The sequence below is a fragment of the Histomonas meleagridis genome (assembly GCF_020186115.1).
Source record: "Histomonas meleagridis strain 2922-C6/04-10x chromosome Unknown contig_44, whole genome shotgun sequence".
In the NCBI taxonomy this organism is placed as follows: domain Eukaryota; phylum Parabasalia; order Tritrichomonadida; family Dientamoebidae; genus Histomonas; species Histomonas meleagridis.
Genome location: NW_027150887.1, coordinates 435,097 through 453,264, shown reverse-complemented (window position 1 = coordinate 453,264; position 18,168 = coordinate 435,097). Strand labels below are relative to the sequence as shown.

Here is an 18,168-nt window from a genome sequence, read left to right as displayed (position 1 = left end):
ATGGGGCACCCCGAAATTGCACTTCAACTTATTGATAATCCTTCAGATAAATTCAGATTTGCTTTAGATGCCGGCGATTTAGATGAAGCTTTTCGAATAGCTGAAACGTTAAATGACCCAAATGCTTGGGAAGCACTTGCAGATAAATCAATGTTATGCGGAAACTTTGCTCAAGCTGAACAAGCAATCAAACGCTCTGGCAACGCAGAACGCCTTGCTTTCTTTTACCTTATCAGTGGATGTGGTAAAAAACTTAAATCGATGGATTGCAATAATTTTCTATCTCTCCAAAGATCAATTTGGATGAATGACAGAGAGAGTATATTCCACCTCACGAAGGACATTCTTCCATTAGTTGCGTTTATTGCAGCTGATAAAGAAGAATTAAGATTGCAAATCACAAAACTTTCTAACACAAACATCCCAAACAAATTTGGCTGCAAAGCTGATTTGACAAATCCTATTGCAGATGAAGGATCTTGTGAAGATTGGCCTCATCTGAATATTCCTATTCATAAAATTAACGATGAAGACAAAGGTGATAACAAATGGGAAGAAGAAGCAGAAATCGATGAAAGTAATGTTTGGGGCGAAGATGATCTTGAAATAGATGAAAAAGAAATTGAAAACACATTTGTTCCTCCATTAATTGGCGAAAGTGAACAACAAAAATTTGCACTTCGTTCGCATGTTCCTGCAGATGCTGTAGCTGCGGGTCTTTTTGGAGAAGCTCTCAATGAACTTCATGAGCAAATTGCACTAATTAATGCTGAACCACTCAAGCGAATTTTTATCCAATCATATATTAGTTCCAACGCCGCTTTGCCATCTTGTGCATGCTCTCCACTTCTTGTTGTACCATTGCTGGCGCATGAAACATTTCCAAACACAAATCACATCAAAGAAACCGTCAAAACCGGAAAAGTGCTCTTTCGCACTGGAAAATTTCAAGAATCAATAGAAAGTTTTCGAACTGCAATACAATCAATACCTTTACTTGTATGCTCTTCTAATTCTGAGCTTGATGAAATTTATAGTCTAATTGAAAAATGCAAAAATTACATAATTGGACTCACATTAGAAATTGCTCGAAAACAAGAAACTAATCCTGCGAGACAACTTGAACTCGCTTCTTACTTCACTCACTGTAAGTTAGATTCTTCACACTTGCGTTTAACATTACAATCAGCAATGGGACTCGCATTTCGTGAAAAGTACTATGGCCAAGCAAGAACCTTTGCGTCGAGGTTGTTGGAATTATCACCATCACAGAGAACTGCTGAGCAAGCGCGTAAAGTTATACAAGCATCAAAAGTAGCCGAAAAGGAACAACCGCAAAAACCGCCAAAAATTGAATACGAATACCGAAAACCGTTTGTTGTGTGCAGTAAATCTTTAAAACCGATTTATGGCGGGGAAGAAAGGATTTCATGTCCTTTCTGTGGGGCGTTTTTCAAGACAGAATATAAGGGACTCGTGTGCAACATTTGTGATCTATCACAAATCGGTGCTAAAACAAATGGATTGGAACTTATACGGAAATCCAATTGAAAACTTCTATTTGTTTTTAATAAAATTGTGTTTATCATACTGTGTGTCTATGTAGTGAGAACCAACATTCTTAATGCAGCATTTAAATTACACAAAAACATGAAAAAGAGCTATGGATAAGATAACTCTCATTGTGCTTCGGGTATCCAAAGGGATTCTTTTGCATTCTAATCAATGAAAGCTTATTGAAGAAAAAGATCATGTAATTAAATAACATGTAATTAAAGACTTACGTAAAGGTTTTGCTACTATTTCGGTTTTTGGGTATAAATGTTATGTTTTTTCATTCGTACGGATTATCTTATTTTCGTTTAACAAGTGTTGTGTGGTGAAAAAACAATCGTACGACCGATTATTTGACTTTCAAAGCGCCCGACGACAATTGAAAAAAAACAGTTTTTTGCCATTGGAACATGGGGTGCGCAGAAATATATCTCCGTATTTCAAGCTTTATTGCTTTTGCTTCTATGGTTCTTTCAGTTTCTACTTTTGGTTACGCTGCAAGTGTCGTAAGTTATAAGTCATTGAAATTGAAATTTGGAGTTGAAGTAAACGCAGCTACAACAAAAGTGAATCAATTATGGTACACAAACATAAGCATGCTCTTCTTCGCATTGGTATCAGGATGCGCTGGAATTTACGAACTTCTTTTAATTATCAACCCTGTTTTCTTCAGGTATGCTAAGATTGGATTTGTAAGAGGAGCTGCTTACTTGTTTATTGGTTTTTGTGATATGGGCTTGTCTGCAAGCTTAGGAATTGCAGCTGGTTTTATCACAATAATTGCATCAGTTCTTACTCTCGTCAACATGGTTTTGATTCTCTTTGGTTGCATCAAACAATCATACAGAGAAACTAAAACTCAATTTGAATAAATCTCATTCGAAGTATTACAATAAGAATGACAAGTATTGACTCCAATTCCTACTCGTTTAACGAGTTAATTTGTTTTTAAAAGTTTCCATTTTGAGCTCAAAGCTTAGATTGTTTGTTTTAATGAGAAAAACGAGTAAACGGTTTCACATTATAAAAGCAGTGAAAAAATTAACATGTTATGTCAAATATTATTCCAAAAAGTTTAATGTCTATTTCATATTGCGCTGTAATTTGCAGTGACAAAATTATTTCTTCTTACGGAGATTCTTCTTTTGTCCCTGAAAAAGATGTTTTTAAATTACTTCCATCAAATCCAGGAACTGAACAAAAAATTTCAAATGGAAAACTTTTTTCCTTTTTAACCACTAACTCTCTTTCTTTTGTCTGTGTTTCTCAGCAGCTACAAGAAAAGCAACGTCCACTTACATTTTTAAATACTTTATCTCATCGATGGGTATCTTCATTTGGACATTTATCAACCACAGCCAAATCACATGAACTCGACAACATTTTTGCTCAAAACTTTTCTTCGCTTTTTGATGAATTTAGCAAAAATAAAGCTGATGAAATTAATCGTCAATTAGATGAAACGCATGAAATTCTTAAAAAAACAGTATCAAAAGCTATCGAAAGGGGAGAAAGTCTCGAAAATATATCCTCTAAATCAGAAGAACTTGTTTTGGCGAGTGAAGAGTTCAGAAATGAATCAACAAATTTGGAACGTCACATGAGATGTAATCGCATTAAATCACGTATAATGTGGATATTATTTGCTATCATTGTTCTCTATGTTGTTATATCAATGTTTTGCGGTGGGTTCACACTTCAAAAATGCAGAGATAAATGAAATATTTCATTTATTCCGAAACATATATTTAATTTTAATAAAGTAAAAGTTTGAGAAATTAATTTTTTTGTGAAATTCTGACTATAAGAAAATTCATTAATTATTGACTAATATTTAATTAAACTTTTATTTCTTTGCAATAATCATTCATTTCACTATAGGCTTCCTTAAACTGTGAGTATTTCGCTTCTGTTGCATTATCAAGTTTAGCTAAATTTACAACTTCTCCATTGATTGCAAATCTCACAGTAAAGTCGTCATCGCCATCACCTTTCCACAACTCCATTGATAAATGGGATGCGTAAGGTGGGATTCTATACATATTAATATTCGGGTTCAGGAAAACTAAAGCCGCCGTAACGGTCGTGTCATGTGAACTCATCAACGAAAATTTTAGCGGTTTTTTGCCGGTTGCATGAAGATCTGCAACACGAACAAGCTCTCTCATCGTGTATGATGCAGGTACAGAGCTATTAGACTTATAATAATCAATGATATATGAACCGCTAGCATTCAAACATGTTTTTTGGACTTCTTCTGTGGCTTCTGCTGGAAGGCGCTTGTCATCACAAAAATGTGTACTAACAAAATCACAAATATTGTTGACATTGACACCACTTTTCTCTGTAATTCCCATTACTTGACCTAGGTCTTTTACAACTTCCCAGGTCTTATCAACCCATTGGAGAAATTCATCAGATGAATACCATTTATCTGAAACTTGTTTGAGGTCTTGGCACCACTCTGCATTTGTACGTAAAATAGCCGTGTCTGATGTGTCTGAAACAATATCAATGATTTCATTTGGTGATTGTGTTGGAAATATTCCATATAAAAATGATTCTGCACTCCTAAGAGTTCTTTCAACATCTGTGCATCTTACATATATTTCTTCTGGGTTAACTGGGAGAGAATCAAATAACTTATGATTTTCAAATAAGTATTTGTGGTAAAACTCTCCAAGATTTTTGTGTTGTTGCATTCCTGTTAGAAGGAGATCACCAGCCCTGCAGTTTGGTTTATAATCTACAAGATTCATATCAAATGTTTGTCTGATTCGTCGATAATGTTCCACTGGAGCAGCGTAAACTCGGCCTGCTATTGCATCCTCTGAGTCACAAAGCCAATGGCCTCTAAAAGCTGGTGGAAGATAAGCTGATAATGGTGCTCGGGCTCCATGACGGGTAAGAACTTGAACAAACTTCAATTCCTTTCCAGCAATCGGTGGAGGGCTTATCAAAGGTGCCACGCATTTATCATCGAAAGCGAATACTTGGGTTAAAAATAGAAACATTTTTTGTTCAAAACAACAAAAACTGCTAACAGTGAAAAAAATAACATATAAGTCAAATGCACACAACAAGCGGTTACATTATTTAAATACTTTACATGCAACCGATTGAACTATTTTCAAAAAGTTAAATGTGTCAAAACAAGTGGGGTTACAACATCTATGAAAGCACACGTGCTGTTAAATTACTTATTGAACAAGAAAACTGATATTATTATTGAACAAAATAATGCGCAAACATATTTTGTGGTTTATACTCTATTTTAAATGCGCAAAATAAAAATATTTTAATTTTATTCATTTAGGTTTTTTTCTGTTGTTATTTGGCCTATGGTTACGCTAAAAGCGACTTTATTCTGCTGATTAATCATTATTTTCGATTCAAAAAGTATTTTTACGATTTATTTCCATTCATTTTCATTTCAAATGATTAATCTTTTGAATTGAGCGCACTAATTCAAGATTCTATCGAAGAATGACCAAGAAATGATGAATTTCATAAAAAGATTTTTTTTATTTTCTTTGATTCGAAAAGTTATCTCCACATAAACAACGTGCACATTACAGTAAAAATAAATGATGAATTATATTTCTTAGAAGAAACAGTTAAAAAACAAATGCCAGATAGCTTTCCAATCGGTTGGCCTATTGGCACACCAGTGAACTCATGGGAATGTATTACCTAAGAGATCATTGGTATAAACTAAAAAATTGTTATACAATTTTTTTGGTGAGAACGAGATTTTGGCTACAGCTAATTGAGTAATACCTTATAGAAATTTCATTATTAAAATTAATTCAAAAAGATGGAGTGTTTGTGAAGATTGTTAATTTTTGCCCATTTTTTTTTCAGTAGTTTACTTTGATAATTTTTGCCAGGAATATTTATTTTGACTTTTTGAGCGAAATGGGTTCTAAAATGAATGTATTTTAATCGTCTCGAAAGAAGTAATCAGTATATGGGCAGCAACACTTCCCATGCAAGTGAAGAGAGCTCTTTAAATTCAACAAAATTAGAGAAAGATTTTGCAAATAAATATGATAATAAATCTGAGTTTTCATATGAAGATGAGTGCTCGCATTCTAGCTCAATTGAGACAGATAACTTACCCGATAAAATCATAGAATCAATCTTTGTTGTTGGATCTTATCCATGGAATAATGACAGAACACCAAGTATTCTTTATCGCCATTCTATTCGTGAATATGAATATCATAAAAATTTTATAGAAAAATCAAATCTTTTTCCAACGGGAAGAACTGACCGAAATGAAAAGATTATTTCAAAACAAGGATTAGGACCATTTGTTTACCATTCTCCAGAAAAATGTGAATTAGATTTTATAACTCCGATCTTTATTTCTAATACACAAGCCACTTATGTATTCTGTTATGGGTATGAAGTTTCTGCTTTTACATTTCCAACTTTTGCTCATAATTTAAGCAAAAAAGAGATTTTCCAATCCTACCACAATGCCGTATTGGTCACCACAAAAATATATATTTGTTTTTCCACCCATTATGCATACAATGATCTTTTTGAGGAAATTGCTTTTTGGCTCATTGGATGCGATTATGTTTTCCGTAGCTGTATTTTTGATGAGGTTTGCAACTTTTCTGATAATCCCACGAATTTTCGATTTGACGAAAACAATGATTGGCCTCAAAAACAACGGAAAAAAATCATTAATTGTATACACCAACTTTGTAACGCTACCATCAATCAAGGAATTACAATTGACGAAAATCCACTCCAACCATTATCACGGAGGATTCCACAATCCGTAAATCCAACGTTTGCATATCATTCCATGTTATCTGTTATCCAGACGACCAAAGCACCATTTCTCATTGCAGTACTTAAAACCTTATTATTAGGTAAATCAATGTATATCTATTACGATGATCGATCGATATTAACAAATTTCATATTTACTTTGTATTTTTTAACAAGACCATTAAATATATTTCTTGATGTGAATTTTATCAAAGCGAAAAATGAAATCGAATTATATAATTTTTCTCAGCCAACGCCGTTAATCGTTGGCACTATTATACCCATTGATAATCCAAATAAGAATTATATATATTTTAATCTGCGTCAAGGAATCATTAAAAACGTTGATGTTTTCGGGAAATTCAAAAGTCTTGACGAATTACTTGACAATTTAGATCTGATATGGTTAGCCGGTAATGAAAAGTCTGCTTTCGATATGATTTATAATGCTTTAGGAGAATTTAAATCAAACGTTGTACCCGCGATTATTACAAACATCATGAAGGGTCATTCGAGCTTTTCAAATGATGCGTTTTTGTTAAGTTTTGATAGGAAATGGAGAGAATATTTGAATTTGATGTGTAATACGACATGGTTTCAACTGATGGTTAAAAATATTATCGCAAACAGGTTACCCTATAACTGATAAAAATATTTCAAATAATTAAGGAAACAAAGCTGAAATAAACTCATAACGTCATTTACACGAATTTTGATGTTGTTTGTTTGCATTGTCTTTTTTCTATGAATAAACGCGATGGTTTTGTTTGAATTCATTTAAATAATTCTATATTCGATATCGAAATATATTCAAAAAGTGTTTTGTGAAATAATTATCAATACGTTAATATAAGGGGCGCCCCATAATTCCAAGATGAATGAACAATTCGACAATGTTTACATATATACTGCTGAAGAACGGCTAGAAGGTTCTGTTTCCCTTCGAAACATGACATACTCGATGTCAATGTATTTTCGAGAAAATAATTGCACAACACAAGATCCTTTCTTGGATCCAGATATTCAAACGCCTTTCACAAAGCCTTTAATTGCAATTGGTGGCCATTTGGTTTTTGATCTTTCTTTTTACTCCGATATTACTTTTCTTGTCAATCAATTTCGAATCTGCTTTAATGATTCAACACAAGATTTTGGCGTTTCATTGAATTTTCAGGACAAAGCATCTCTTAAAAAATTTGTTGCTATGTTAAATCAAAATGTTACCTTAAAGGGATCAAATATCAAAGGATTTTTTAAACTTTACAGATTTCAACCATTGATATATGATCCCAAATGTAAATTCAGTAAGAACAAAAAAGCAGCCAAGGACAAAATTATTAGTGATCCAATAACTGACTCTGATTTACTTTTAGAAACACATTCCCATTTAATTGAATTTGTCACGCCATCTACCAGAGTTAGGCCAATCTCTTTAGAAGCATTAAAAGAAGCATTTTCATCTCACGAAGCTATGTCACGTGTTATACGTCAACACATAATCCCAGATTCCAAAAAAGCAGATATTTGGGCTTTTCAAATAGGTTTGTATCCATTGGATAATATTCCGAAAAAATTCAAAGATCGATATTTTCTAATTCGAGATCAATGGAAAACCATCACAAGCTCCCAATTCAAAAGATCCAAAATCTACAGATCCTCCTTTAATTCTTTGTTCAATTGTGTTGAAACATTGTCCAACTCTTTACTTGAAATTGCTCCTGATGAAAACATCAAAACCGTCGTTTTTAACGTTCTCATGTCGTTATGTCACTTTTACAACCATTTTCACAGCCATTATTTCAAGCTTATATGCATTATTCAAGTGTTCTTACGGATGTTTATCAAGCGAATTGAGCATGTGGATGGAGGCCTTATATATTATGTTCATGAAGATGATAATGTTTCTTTTGATTCCGATGGGCTTGAAACCATTTTGTTTAATTCAATGATTTACTTAAGTGAAAAAGGCGAACTACGGCGGTTATATGAATGCAAAGAAGAATCAGTTACAGATGAACTTGACGATCTTTTGTATTTAACTCACCCACAAATGTATAGATTGCTTTATCAACAAACTAATGGAATATCTTCGTTGTCACCATTATTTACAACAATGTTAAGTTCATCATTATCATATTCGAAATGTACTGACATATGGATCACAGCAACTTCTACAAGAAACTTCTTTGAATACATAGAATGTATAATAGCTGCTTGTTTATTCTTTAGTTTCCCAAATATGGTATCATCTGTAAAGCAAACACATAAATTGGATGAATTGGCACAACAAGCATTAAGCGTTTTAGATATTAACTTTTTGAAAAATTCTGCTTTAACACTAATTGATAAAATGTCAGATTTGATTTCTTCAAATGGACTAGCTATTTAATAAAATATGTTATTGTTTAGATATTTGAAGTATTTAGTTCAAAACCAGTGAGTTTTCAAATAAAATTTATAAATTTAATTTTTTTTATTTACGGTTTTGATCGTTTTATCGTTCATTTCTCTGTCGGCAAATTCGAGTCAAATAATTCCTGGAACAAAATGCAACCACTCTTCGAGGAAAATAATGAACCAAAATCCTCGAACTTAGAAATCAAACAAGATACAGAAAAGCCAACAGAAGATATAGAATGGGTAAGTGATTGGTATTATTGTTGTTATCCATTTTATTTTTATCGAAAGAAAAACAAAGATAATCTATATTCTAATTTACCGAGATTTCGTCATTTGATTGTTACCGTTTATCCATTTTATATTTGCCTGATTTTTTCTTTAATTACAATTTTTTATTTTGGCTTCGTTCTCTTTCCATCTTCTAATGCCTCTCGCTTTTGGCTTTACTATTTTATCTTTTGTTATGCTATGACAGCAATTTCATACATTATAGTTCATTTCAAAGATCCCGGAATTCTTCCTTTCACATGGCCTAAAACTAAAAAGAAGTATTATTCACCTAATGAATTAAAGAGTGGAACTGCAGTTACCAATGAACAAATCATTTTTGCTCAAAATTCCGAAAGACCATCACGGGCCATATTCACCAAGAAGTATGGGTACTTCATTCTTCGTGCAGACCATGAGTGTGGTTATCTTAATGCATGGGTTGGTCTTCATAATCATCGTTATTTTTTAATTGGCATCACATTTGGTGCTATTTATTGTCTTTCATATCCAATTTTTATGTTTTTTTATTACCATAAAAGTGAAATCCCAGGGTATAAATGGGCTTTCAAATCCATTTTTGTGATTTTAGCAATTTTTGGTGTTTTACATGTGATGCAAGTGAGAGCTCAATTTCGAAATGTTTCCCATAACACTTTAATTGTTGAAGATATGAAGGGCCTGTGGAAGAGAGGCCAAAGTCCTTTTTCAAAGGATTGTATGACAAACTGGGAAGAAGTGTGTGGCTCAAGAAAATTCATGTTTTGCTGGTGGTTGCCACTGCCAATACCAAAAGTACTTGACGGGTTCGGCTATGAACCATATCAGCAAAAAGAGGAAACTCAAGCACTGATTTAATGACTTTTAAATAAACAGAAATACAAAGTTATACTTAAATAAAGATTTTTTAAATGCAAACGTATCATTATTAAAATTTTAATTTGAAACAGCTGTAATTACAGAACCAAATACTATGGAAAACCTTCATCACTTTTTTATTTGTGTAATGTTTTATCTCTATTGTAAACTACTCTTTTTTTTAATGATATTTATGTTTAAAATTGGGCACATAGACAGAACAATAATAATTCTTTCTCTACTTCATTATCTTAATCGTAAGGAAATTCGATTTTTACTATGACAACATGTTGTATTTATGTTAATGTTATCGTATGGGCAATACAAGATTCTGACTTAACCAGATTATAGCATGATAATTAATTTTTTATTAACCCACTAAATAATAAATCTAAAAATATATTATCATAAAAGAAGTACATTATGATGAATCACTATTACACATTCTTTTCTAATATTCGGCTGCATCTGAAGTTACCAATGAACAAATCATTTTTGCACAAATATGAAATTTAAGCTTTTTATCAGCAAAAATAAACAAAAAAATAAAAATAAGTAGAATCATTTTGATAGATCAATTCAAACAACATTTATTGATTTATTGAAGTTTCAGGCCAAAGAAAATTGTATTTATATGAGATAATATCATTGCAATTTGCTGGATTTTCTATATAAATTGAATTGGTTCCTTCTGGTTCAGGCTTAAATTGGATAAGCGTTTCGTTCAAAAGTATATCGCATTTACTTTCTGCGTTTTCCCGAAAATCTGAAGGCAATTGTTCTGTTGATAATTTAAAACGAGTATTTTTTTGTATTTTTTCACCAAATGACATATATCTACTTTTCCCTGCCATTTGTATTGGGGGCATATTTGGTAGATATTGTTTGAATAAATTTCGACAAAAAATTTGTGTTCTAAATTCAACAATTTCATTATATTGTTCACTTGACAATTTACCATGGGGAAAGTAACAAGAAGCTTCAATTCCTTTCGCATAATCAACAGCTACCTTTTCAATGTCAATGTTTGGAAAATTTTCACCCATGATTTGCTTAATTGCTTCAAGTGCGCTCCTAAGGATTACGATTGAATAGTTTAAATGTTTTTTTCTCCTGTAATAAGTCTTCCTTACTTTTTCTTGTTCCATCAACATTTCGTTCTGTTTGTTGAATTGAATGCATATTTGGTCCACTTATGAAAAAGTTATTCAAGAAGTTTACATAATACTTTTCGGACGAAAAAGTGCTGCGGTAAACTTTGGGTCATGACCAACTTTTCAGTACTTTACGAGAAAATTGTAATTCAAAATGTTAACACTTCTGTTCTTAATGAATATAAGAATGCAGACACAAAATAATAATTCATTACCAATAAGATTTATATCCACTCTTTAACCATTTTGTTGCACAAATAGGTTCCTTTATGTATCTATTTGTTCATTAGAAGATAATCAAAAACAATGGATACGAAAGTATTGCTTTATTAATATTATAATTTTTTGTAATGCCGAAAGAAAAAATCAGATAAATCTACTGTGAACTCGTTTCCATTGGAACTTTCATCATTTTGGAAACAATCTTTACATAAAAACTCAAAACCTTTCGTTTCTTTTCTCACACAAATTGGCGCAACTTTATGAAGACACTTCATGCAATTTGGTGGGTTTACACCTTTCCCACCAATTTCCTTTGGGAAGCCAGAGTAATCGCTGACGTGCACAGCGAAAGCGGCGTCGAAAAGCAGAGCATGGAAACAACCGCCCGGCGATGTGTATTTGATGTGGCGGTTCATTGCGTTTGAAAAAGTGGAAATCGGAACGTTAAAACCGTCCCCAAATCCGAAAATAATTTGCTCACCATTGTCGAGCATTGGGGGCTGTAAATGGTTAACAGAAATGCGCTTGGAAAGTTCACAAAGAGGACAAATTATCATGTCAATAAGAGAAGAAATTGTATTGGATCCAAATGCAACAAACCATTGCTGAAGTTGTGTTTTAATTTGTACTTTTTTTCTCTTGACAGAAAAAAGGCGAATTGAGTAAATAACATCGTTTGCTGGATGAGTTTGAGAGGGAAGTTCAACATTTGAAAATCTTCTTTGAATGAGTGATAATAATGAACCATTAAAATCTGGCTCATCTGGAAAGTATTGGACTTGATTTGAAAAATTAAAATTTGTGTTAAGGAATGCAGATAGAATTTCATCATCGCGAATATTATTTTCGTCTTTGAAGTCACTTAGTTGATTTGAAATAGAGGAAGCCAATCCTCTGATTTTAGATATTGGTGAGCGAAAAATTAAATCTTTTGGTATTGTAATCTCAGGTAAGCTTTCTTCATCAACAGGTGAAATTCCTGAAAGCGAATCGTTCACTTCCGAAATGAATTTGTTTTGATCGAATGAATGTTGAACAAGTAGAACAGATTTTGCTGATAATGTAACATCCATTCATATGTCAGAAATATTTTATTACAAAAAAATTGACACGAATAAAAATTCTATTTTTTTGTTTTACCACAATGTTCGAAATACATTTTATTTTTTTTTTAAATATCTTATATATATAAAATGACCAACCCCTTTCACACAAAGTTTGTGTTATTAAGCCAAAAGTAAAATTTTTTTTGAATGTGATATACATTATTTATCAATATTTCCTTATTTCACAGAAATAGTATATCTGCTTGAAGTAATTCAAGTTAATATAAAATATATTAAAATTATAAATTTTGTGTTGGAATTCGAGGTTTTATATAGATAATAAAAAATAAGCATAAAGCCACCTAAGCAGAGCAAAAAGAAATTGTTTAATATCAAAGGCTCTTTAGGTAAAAATCAAAAGTTGATGTGAAATCTAGCATCTCGAATACCAAGGTTTTCTCTGTTTTTGAGTTTTTGTTATTTCCACTGAGCTATCTTTTTTAGTTTCAGTATCTGTTTGTTTTTCAAAGAAAATTCTTGGAATATCATTGAATAAATCATCAATTCCATAGTTTGTTTTAGCTGAAACTTCGTAGAAATGCGCACGGATTGAGTCTGCCTTTGCTTGCCCTTCTTCTGTTGAAATTTCTCGTGATTCTTCAAGATCATATTTATTGCCAACAAGGAAAATAAGAATATCTGAATCAGTGTTTTCACGGAGGCTTTCATACCAACCATCAATTCCTTCAAAGCTTTCTCTATCAGTAATTGAATAAACAATAAGTGCAATGTGCGCACCGCGATAGTACATTGGTGTCATACCACGGTATCTTTCTTGACCAGCTGTATCCCATATTTGTAAGCGAACTTCAATGTTTCCAACATTGATTAATTTGGAAACGTATGATGCACCAAGAGTTGCAGTTGTATCTTCAGTAAAGACGCCTGATGTTGCCTTCTTTACAACACAAGTTTTTCCAACATATGAATTTCCAATAAGAACAAGTTTTAGTTCTTTTGAGTCGGACATCCCAAAAAAGATTTAATAACCGTCGATTATTAACAATTGATTTTCGATTGAATATAACCCACACACTGCCAACCGCTAATACATGTATATATCACTGTTGTTTTCTGGCGGAATTAATACACAGCAACGTTCAAACTTATGAAGAAAAGAGGGGCACTGAATGATGTGACACACGTATTGACGATATACTACAGTAATTGAACACGATTTCTTGCAGCGACTGATAATTATTATAGTAAATATATATGAAAAAATATAATATTGCGAGCATCGCTGGTCTAATGGTAGAATTTCAGCTTGCCAAGCTGGGGGTCCGGGTCCGATTCCCGGGCGATGCATTTTTTGTCAATTAGCATCAAGTGCTTTACTTTATATTTAGACGGAATATTAGGCACAACCGAAATTTCAATTTTAATTTTTTCAAAAATAAACATCATCCATGAATTCTCGAAAATTCCTTAATCATATCATCACAAATTTTTCATTAAAATGTTCAAAAAAAGTTTTTATGTAAAAGATTATAAATCATTAAGATTCTTATTGATAGGTTTATTATTAATGATTTTTTTAAAGGTTATTTAACTATTTTCAAAATCTAAAACAACAAAATCGAAAACGAGTTGATTTACTATTCATCAGCTTTTAAAGATTTCTAATGCTGTCATAAATCTGGGCAAGCCAATGTATGGCATTGCATGGAGAAGGGCTGTCAAAATCGCTTCTTTGGTGTTTCCTGCCTTCAATGCTGCATTGATGTGAAGTTTTAACTGTGAATCTCCACCACCAAGAGCTGTAATAATTACAACAACCAAAAGTTCTCTGAACTTCAAATCAAGTCCAGAGCGGCTAAGATAGTCTCCGAATACGAATTCTGCGCAGTAACGAGGAATTGCTTCTGCAAATTCTTTTGGTAACCAATCGAATTCTTTCTCGTCAACTTCTCCACAAAGATCTTTTCGCATTTTGAGACCAACTTGGAAGCGATCTTCATCTTTAATTGTAATTTGTTCTGGGATTGGAAGAGAAATTTGATTTGCTGTGAAAACTTCATTCATTGTAGCAATAGCATTAAGTGTTTTAGGAAAACCAATAAATGGAGCACATTGGTATATTGTTTCACGGATTTCGACTGGAGTGCATCCAACTTTGAGGCATGCGTTTGTATGTGCCTTAAGTTGTGGATATGTCTGATTAACAGCAAGGCAAGTAATTGTAATAAGTTCTCTTTCCTTGTTGTCGAGGCATCCTGTGTAACATACTTCACCAAATATGAAGCGTTGCAAAAGTCGCATAAATTCAGCATCATTACCTTCATTTGTGGTAGGCTTGGCTCCAAATAATTCCATGAATTTTTCTGCACAAAGATCGATTCTATCTTGCATTTAAAAATGTGATTTATGTATACGATAAAATTTCAATTATATCGGACTATTGAATTATTATCGACAAACATAGAAAATTGATATGCTAACCGCCTTCAAACGAGCGATAGAATATCGTCATTTTGTCTTGGTTTCGGGCACTCTAAAATTAACGTTCTCCTGATATGTTGTGAAAAATTTATCGTTTAGTAATTCCTTTACAAAGAAATTTCTTAATACAATTTGTTCTTTTATTCATTTACATAAAGAAAACAGAATAAAATTCGACAAGGTGGAAATTGTATTCAAAACTTTAGACATAGATTGCAAAAAGAAATTTTAATTGAACATTAATGTGTTAGTTCTTATGATTCAAATGCACCTTAGAATTCTAAAAGTGCTCTAACACAATATTATCACTCGCAAAGTACAAAGAAAAAAAAAATAATTTGATTTATCGAGATTTCGCAATCTATCTCAATAATTTCTTTAACTTCTTTAATAACTATTTTTAGAAATCCATTTGTTCCCAATGCCATCAACCATTAAATGAAATTTGCAAATAGTTCCAAATACTTCTTCAACCTGCTCACGAGAAACATAGCACATTTTCTTATTCTTTTTGAACTTTAACACCTCATCACAAAATACCAAATTTTTAATCAATTCCAAAGCAATTTCTCCACATTCAAACAATTTGGCACTGACTCCAAAGCGTTCATACTCAAACGCACGCTGCGCACTTTGTTTGTCCTTTCCGCCTCCATAAAAAGATGATAAGAAGACGCAGAGTCATCCTTCGCTATCGTACTTTTGTGGCGCGCTTTGCTTTCAAATTTCGTACGATAGAAATATAATTCTTATTCAAAAACACAAACCTTTTTGTCATCTTCTGTTTTGTATGGTTTATATTTACATGTTCAGAAAATTGAATCCATCAGTGACTTTTACAGGACTTTTGGAACTGATAACCGTCGCCGATCATAACAATGATTCAAGTCTACTACCGATATTTCGCGGATGGATCTCAATATTTCTTCGACCCCGCTACAAGTAATACAACTTATCAGTTCCCTACTGACGGAATCGTTCTTGATCCAACAACTTTAACACCTATTGAGATGGATCCAAACATTAACCCCGAATATCAAATCATGCTCGACCAGTTTAAAGCCTTTGTTCAGAGGCAACAAGGCAACATATATCCGAATGGAATGAATCAGATTACTCAGCCACAAGAAACTTCTCCGCACCAAGTTAATAACAATGAAACACAGCAAAACAGTGCCTCCGAATCACAAGTTCATTCTCCAGATTCCCAACCAAAAGCACCTCCAGATCAGAATCAAATTTCATCATCACAACCACCAGCACCCAACGAACCAATTAAACCACCAGAGCCTCCTCATCCCACCGAAGCGATTCCCAACCAGACAGAACCCCCAACAACTGACACTGCCATTACACCCCAAACACCCACAGCCGATAGCAAACAACCTCCGAAACCTCCGGAAACCGAAAACGAACAAATTTCGAAACCGCCGGAAACCGAAAATGCACAACCTCCAGAACCTCCGAAACCGACGGAAGTGCCCACAAACGATAGCTCCGAGCAAAACTCAACGGCAAGCGCGCCAACCGATAGCCATCTATCAACGCATCCACCGGCAAGCGATGACAATAACGTTCCCACGCTCTCAAAACGTCCTATACCAGTACCACCCAAGAAACTTCGTTCCATCCAAACGATGAATTCATTTGCAACGCTCGACGATAGCCCGCGCACGCCAACTGTTCAAGCGCGACGCACATCGAATAATAGTCGCCATCATCAAAGCGCACGTTTCGACACATTGCCATTTGATGGAGAACCAACAAAACGATCGTCGCGTCGCCACATTTCCAGTCGCCACCGCAGTGCTAACTACGCCAACTTAGTGTTCGACGGCGAAGTAGCACATGAACACCGGCGACGTCATCATCATCGTAGAACGCGTTCTACGACTCTCTTAGATGTACCTGAGTCTGTTGTCAACTTCGATGAGAAGAAGTCAATGCAACGAAAGAACTCGTACTTCCCAGATAGCAAAGCGCCGTTTCTTCCGTGCGACATTCGCGATGACATTAATAAGTTCCAAGTCGAAGAATACGCGAAACAGTTTTTCCGTGAACATCGAACAGGCCATGTTTTTAATCGCAAACTTGTTTCGACCGAGCAAATTACTAAATTTTCGAAAGATCCATTATCGTCATCACTTATAAAGTTAGCGAATCAAAATGATCAAAAGAACGCGGTGAAATGTTTCAAGTTAATTCTTACATATATTGGAGTCATTAAAGGAGCTCCGAATAGTGCTGAATTAATTGTCCAAACGTTGATAGCTAATCCAAGTTTATATGACGAAGTATATTTCCAATTAATTAAGCAAACAAGAAAGAACCCAAACCCTGAATGGGAAATACGGACATGGAAATTGTTCCTAATCATTACGACTATATTCCCTTCTTCGCGTAATAGTGAAGTATGGATTAAATCACATCTTTCAAGGAAAAGTATTTCACGTCATAGAGATGTAGCACATTATGCACAATTATGTTACATCAGATTTTCTTCACGTTGCGCTATAGGGAAACCTAAAACTGATTTAGGGATTAATTACGCAGTCAAAATCCCTCAACAAATTGAAAGTGAAAATTGTGAATTCGGAGCTTCAATATATGAACATTTATGGTTCCAACGTAAGAAATATCCCAATTTCCCAATCCCTATAGTAGTACATCAAATGGCAGAAGCTATACTTTCTAAAAATCCGGGTGAGATGGAAGGTATATTTAGGTTACCTGGAAGTATTAAAAACGTCGAACAAATGGCAGAAGATTATGGAAAAGGAATTTGTAATTTCGAAAACGCGAAGTTATTTGATATGTTGTCCCTTTTCAAAATGTGGTTTAGGATAATCCCTGATCCAACTTGTCCTGTTGATTCACTTCCTTATTTAAAGACTGCTCATGAAAATAAGGATTACATTGGATTCGTTACAAAACATTTGCCTCCTGCACATTTGAACTTGTTGGGTTATCTAATTGGATTCTTACAAAAATTGGTCCAATTTGAAGCAGTGACGAAAATGGGACCAAAGAATATGGCAATTGTTTTTGCGCCAAATATTGTACAGCCTTCAACTGACTTTAGTGAGCCAGGACAGATAAAAGAATATTCTGATATATCTATCACTTTTGTTACATATCTTATAGAAAATTGGGATACAAAACAATTTTATCCATTAGTTCTTACACAAAGTAACACGCAGCAATAAATGTTAGAACAATGTGTAAGATAATAAATAAAAACTTTTTATTGTTTTTGGATTTACTTACGTAAAATGAAAATCCTCGTTAAGGTTTGATGTGATTTTGATGCTAAATAAACGGTCGTTTCAGATCAGATTTGTCGAAAATCAATTTTTTTTATTTTCCACTGAACTAAA

At 33.5% G+C, this 18,168-nt stretch overlaps 7 protein-coding genes across 7 annotated transcripts; 3 read left to right on the top strand and 4 right to left on the bottom strand.

Annotated features, from left to right (window-relative positions):
* GO595_006455 (coatomer subunit alpha-1-like) lies at positions 1–1,551 on the top strand (the record flags this gene model as incomplete). The annotated part of the gene is made up of 1 exon (XM_067919810.1): positions 1–1,551. One exon carries the CDS (start codon positions 1–3, stop codon positions 1,549–1,551), a length of 1,551 nt encoding a protein of 516 aa, XP_067773333.1.
* A 413-nt stretch (positions 1,552–1,964) lies between these two features.
* GO595_006454 (uncharacterized protein) lies at positions 1,965–2,426 on the top strand (the record flags this gene model as incomplete). The annotated part of the gene is made up of 1 exon (XM_067919809.1): positions 1,965–2,426. One exon carries the CDS (start codon positions 1,965–1,967, stop codon positions 2,424–2,426), a length of 462 nt encoding a protein of 153 aa, XP_067773332.1.
* Positions 2,427–3,392: 966 nt separating this feature from the next.
* GO595_006453 (histidine acid phosphatase) lies at positions 3,393–4,568 on the bottom strand (the record flags this gene model as incomplete). The annotated part of the gene is made up of 1 exon (XM_067919808.1): positions 3,393–4,568. One exon carries the CDS (start codon positions 4,566–4,568, stop codon positions 3,393–3,395), a length of 1,176 nt encoding a protein of 391 aa, XP_067773331.1.
* Positions 4,569–11,356: 6,788 nt separating this feature from the next.
* GO595_006452 (uncharacterized protein) lies at positions 11,357–12,316 on the bottom strand (the record flags this gene model as incomplete). The annotated part of the gene is made up of 1 exon (XM_067919806.1): positions 11,357–12,316. The coding sequence occupies one exon, from the start codon at positions 12,314–12,316 to the stop codon at positions 11,357–11,359; it is 960 nt and encodes a 319-aa protein (XP_067773330.1).
* A 406-nt stretch (positions 12,317–12,722) lies between these two features.
* GO595_006451 (small GTP-binding protein) lies at positions 12,723–13,319 on the bottom strand (the record flags this gene model as incomplete). Its single annotated transcript, XM_067919805.1, has 1 exon — positions 12,723–13,319. One exon carries the CDS (start codon positions 13,317–13,319, stop codon positions 12,723–12,725), a length of 597 nt encoding a protein of 198 aa, XP_067773329.1.
* Positions 13,320–13,954: 635 nt separating this feature from the next.
* Positions 13,955–14,701, bottom strand: GO595_006450 (4-carboxymuconolactone decarboxylase; the record flags this gene model as incomplete). The annotated part of the gene is made up of 1 exon (XM_067919804.1): positions 13,955–14,701. The coding sequence occupies one exon, from the start codon at positions 14,699–14,701 to the stop codon at positions 13,955–13,957; it is 747 nt and encodes a 248-aa protein (XP_067773328.1).
* Positions 14,702–15,669: 968 nt separating this feature from the next.
* Positions 15,670–17,997, top strand: GO595_006449 (RhoGAP domain containing protein; the record flags this gene model as incomplete). The annotated part of the gene is made up of 1 exon (XM_067919803.1): positions 15,670–17,997. One exon carries the CDS (start codon positions 15,670–15,672, stop codon positions 17,995–17,997), a length of 2,328 nt encoding a protein of 775 aa, XP_067773327.1.
* Between the last annotated feature and the right edge of the window lie 171 nt (positions 17,998–18,168).